This window comes from Lolium rigidum, unplaced genomic scaffold, assembly GCF_022539505.1.
Source record: "Lolium rigidum isolate FL_2022 unplaced genomic scaffold, APGP_CSIRO_Lrig_0.1 contig_15802_1, whole genome shotgun sequence".
NCBI classification, from domain to species: Eukaryota; Viridiplantae; Streptophyta; class Magnoliopsida; order Poales; family Poaceae; genus Lolium; species Lolium rigidum.
The window spans coordinates 130,293-134,070 of record NW_025899878.1 but is presented as its reverse complement, the minus strand read 5'-3'; the positions used below and the strand labels follow the sequence as shown (position 1 = coordinate 134,070).

Here is a 3,778-nt window from a genome sequence, read left to right as displayed (position 1 = left end):
ATCTATCCAAAGTGGGCAACATTTGTGAAGACTATCTCAAACCCCGGCCTTCCGAAGGTGCAACAGTTTGCCAAGGAACAAGAAGCTTGCCGGAAGGATGTCGAGCGTGCATTTGGTGTCCTCCAGCAGAGATTTGCTGTAGTCCGGTTCCCCGCTTTGACTTGGTCGAAAGATCAGCTGTGGGAGGTGATGAACTGTTGTTTATCGAGGATGAGCAGAAGCATCCGGTCCCTCTGAGCGAACAAGCTGCACCATATGACAGAGAGGGTCCTCTTGCACAACCTGACCACCAGGTGTCGGCATCATGGGCTGCGTTCATCGCTATGCGTCAGGAGATTCGAGACTCCACAATGCATCAACAGCTGCAGGATGATCTGGTGGAGCACTTATGGACGCTTCGAGGCAGCACCAACTAGTTCCATTTGATTTGTTTGAAAACTTGTTTTGTTTTGTTAAACTGTAACGTTTATTTGTAAAAATAAGCCAAATGTTGGCAAAAGTGGTCAAATTCACCGAATTATGCATGAAATTTGTCATCTCTAAAAACCGGCGAACCCCGGGTGTGCCTACCGAGGAGACGGTTGGAACTTCGGCGCTCCCCGGGCCAAAATTTCGTTCAATCCGGTGTTTAATAGCGTCGGATTTCGTCCCGGGAAGCCCAAACGGCTGGGAATGCTCTTACAGTGAGATACTGTCTATGTGTACTGATAGCAGAAAGCTTGGGCACGTGTGGGGTGCAGACCTGGGTGCTGCACCGTAATTCTCAGTACTAGAGTCCATAAATTGCTGAAGATGCTGAGTTTGTGCTTAGGAATCTTAGTACTTAAAAGACAAAGTGGGTCTGAGTAAACAAGAGCAGAGTGACATGGTATGCCCTGCTGCCAAATTGACATCATAGAAGTGTGGCAAAATTTTAAATAGCATGCTATAGCTTTTTCCGCATCATGCCTCGAAGCATATTAGCGTGCTAAAATATCGAAAAGTGAGAGTGATGTTTTAGCACATGGGATCATGTGTTCCCTTTATTTTTAAATATATTTTCGATATATTTTAGAATGTTAAAAAAAGTTTGCACGTACATTTTCACGTGCTACACTCTCACAAAGTCGTTTTATGAAAAATCGACCTGTTGTGTGGCATGTGTAAAAAACAAAATCTGGTGCTATAAATAAGACTTTTCACAAGATAAATTTCATGTGTTTTACATATATCATAAAAATTATCGTTTTTTCGTGAAACTTGACGAACGCACATACAGGAGAGACTTACATATAGGATTTTTTTTGTCCGAATTGAGTTTCAATTAACTAACGTGCTACAGCGACGCTATAGCTTTTTTATGTGCTGCCACTAATTGGCTCAGCCCCCTATTTAAAACTATGAGTGTGGTACCAAAGAAGCTCACAACCGCTACCAATTAATCAGTGTCTCCCTAATTTCTTCAGTTGATCGCCATGGTCGCTCCCCATGTGTTGGTCCTGCCCTTCCCCGCTCAGGGCCATGTCATCCCTCTCATGGAGCTCTCCCACCGCCTAGTTGAACACGGAGTCAAGGTCACCTTCGCCAATACCGAGCTCAACCACGGTCTCATCCTTGGTGCTCTGGTTTCCAAAGATGGCAGCAGCAGCCTTGGAGGGGTCGACATGGTGTCCATACCGGACGGCCTAGGCGACGGCGAGGACCGGAAGAACCTCGCGCGGCTCGCGGAGGCGTTCTCCCAGGTCATGCCGGGCGAGCTGGAGAAGCTCATCGGAAGGGTGTCCGACTGCAGTGTGTCAGCGGGAAGCGAAAAGCTAACCTGGCTGATCGCCGACGCGAGTATGGCGTGGGCCTTTTTCGTGGCTCGGAAACTCGGCCTCCGGACCGCCGCCTTCAACCCCTCGTCGGCGGCGATGTTCGCGATGAGGATGAGCATCCCCAAACTGATCATGGACGGCGTCGTTGACGATAAAGGACTGCCGAAGCGGCGCGGCACGTTTCGGCTGGCTCCGGCGATGCCGCCCCTCGATACGACCGAGCTATCGTGGAACCGCGCCGGCGACCCCAAGGGCCAGCCGGTCATCTTGGATCTGATCCTCCGGAACAACGCGGCCACCCACAACGCTGAAGCCGTCCTGGTAAACACTGTCCAAGAGCTCGAGCCTGGGGCCTTCGCGCTCTTCCCCGAGGTCATGCCGCTCGGCCCGCTGGTCTCCGCCGAGTACAAGCCGGCCGGCAGCTTCTGGGCCGAGGACGACACCTGCGCGGCGTGGCTCGACGCACAGCCGGCCGGCTCTGTCGTGTACGTCGCTTTCGGCAGCTTCGCCATCTTCGACAGGCCGCAGCTTATCGAGCTCGCCGAGGGGCTCGCGCTGACCTCGCGGCCGTTCCTGTGGGTGGTCAGGCCGGATTCCGCGAGTGAGCAGTGGCTGGAAGACCTCCGCCACCGCGCCGGGCCGCGCGGTCGCGTCGTGAGCTGGTGCCCGCAGCAGCTGGTGCTGGCGCACGCGTCGACGGCGTGCTTCCTGTCGCACTGCGGGTGGAACTCGACATTGGAAGGGCTGATCAACGGCTTGCCGTTCCTGTGTTGGCCATATTTCACGGACCAGTTCCTGAACCGGAGCTACATCTGCGAAGTGTGGCGGACTGGGCTGCAGATGGCGCCACCGCCGGGCATTGCCGGGGAGGAGGCACAGACCGTAAAGAGGGAGGTGATACGGGGCAGGATAGAGGAGCTGCTCGGCGACAAGGAAATCAAGGTGAGGGCGCTCGCGTTGAGGGACGTTGCTCAGCGGGCTGTCAGCGACGGTGGGTCATCGCGCCGGAATCTCACACAGTTCGTGGACCTCATTCGAGGATGAATCAGCGAGCTAGCTAGCTCATGTATTTCGTTTTTGTTTTGGAAGATCCGAATCTATTTCATGAGTTTAGAGGAACTATAAAACAACCCAAACGTACTAAATTTTACATCATAATTTTAGACCAGTACTGCCATCAGAGTGAGTCAAGTAAAATTCAAGAGAGAAATATGAGCCAAATGAAAAGTTTGATGGAAAATGAACTTTGTTCTTTCTCAAATTTATCCTACTATCCTAGCACTATTTGCTGGCTCACATAGCTCCTACATTTTAAATTTAGTGAAGTTCAAACTTCATAAATTAGACCAAGCATATAAATAAGTTTCAACATCGATGATGCCACCTCCATTCTTGTATACTTTCCCAAACATATCTAGATTTGCGTGTATCTACACGTGTTTTAGTGTGTAGATATTCCTTCCATTTTATATGTAAGGCTGCTATTAAAAAATACATTTTGCCAATATGTAAGACCGCTAACACTAGTTGAGTAAGATTAATTATATTTCTACCTCATAGGATGGTGTTTATTAATATAAAATCTGCATGCACCCATAAAGAAAAGAAGCACCACGTACAATATGTTTAATTAGCCTAAAATACGATGTCATTTTCACATAAATAATTGTGATATTTATTTATTGGTTGGTTGTGTTTTGTTGGTATCTGAGTTTGTAGCCTTATATAAACAAAGAGGAAGTACATGCGAATCTAGATAAATCTGAGGCAATTAATTTGGAATTCAGGGAGCACAAGGTCACTATCTTATTTTCCAGATACCAAGAAAATGACATTAACAAATAAATAGCACGACTAATTATTTGGGAAGCTTCCTGTATTTCAGGCTAATTAAAGTTGTCTTGTGTGGTGTCGCTATTGTTACATGTAATATTCACATTAACTAGCATCATTGCACGAGAGAGAAATCTAACTAATTCTTC

At 48.4% G+C, this 3,778-nt stretch overlaps 1 protein-coding gene across 1 annotated transcript; it reads left to right on the top strand.

Moving 5' to 3' along the window:
* The first annotated feature begins 1,401 nt into the window (after positions 1-1,401).
* On the top strand, positions 1,402-2,954 carry LOC124680407 (UDP-glycosyltransferase 83A1-like). The gene has a single exon (XM_047215474.1). The coding sequence runs from the start codon at positions 1,455-1,457 to the stop codon at positions 2,838-2,840; it is 1,386 nt and encodes a 461-aa protein (XP_047071430.1). The 5' UTR covers positions 1,402-1,454; the 3' UTR covers positions 2,841-2,954.
* Positions 2,955-3,778: the final 824 nt, after the last annotated feature.

What these genes read in the sequence shown, in the direction of transcription:
- LOC124680407 (XM_047215474.1), top strand. Translation starts at nt 1,455, where the DNA reads ATGGTCGCTCCCCATGTGTTGGTCCTGCCCTTCCCCGCTCAGGGCCAT.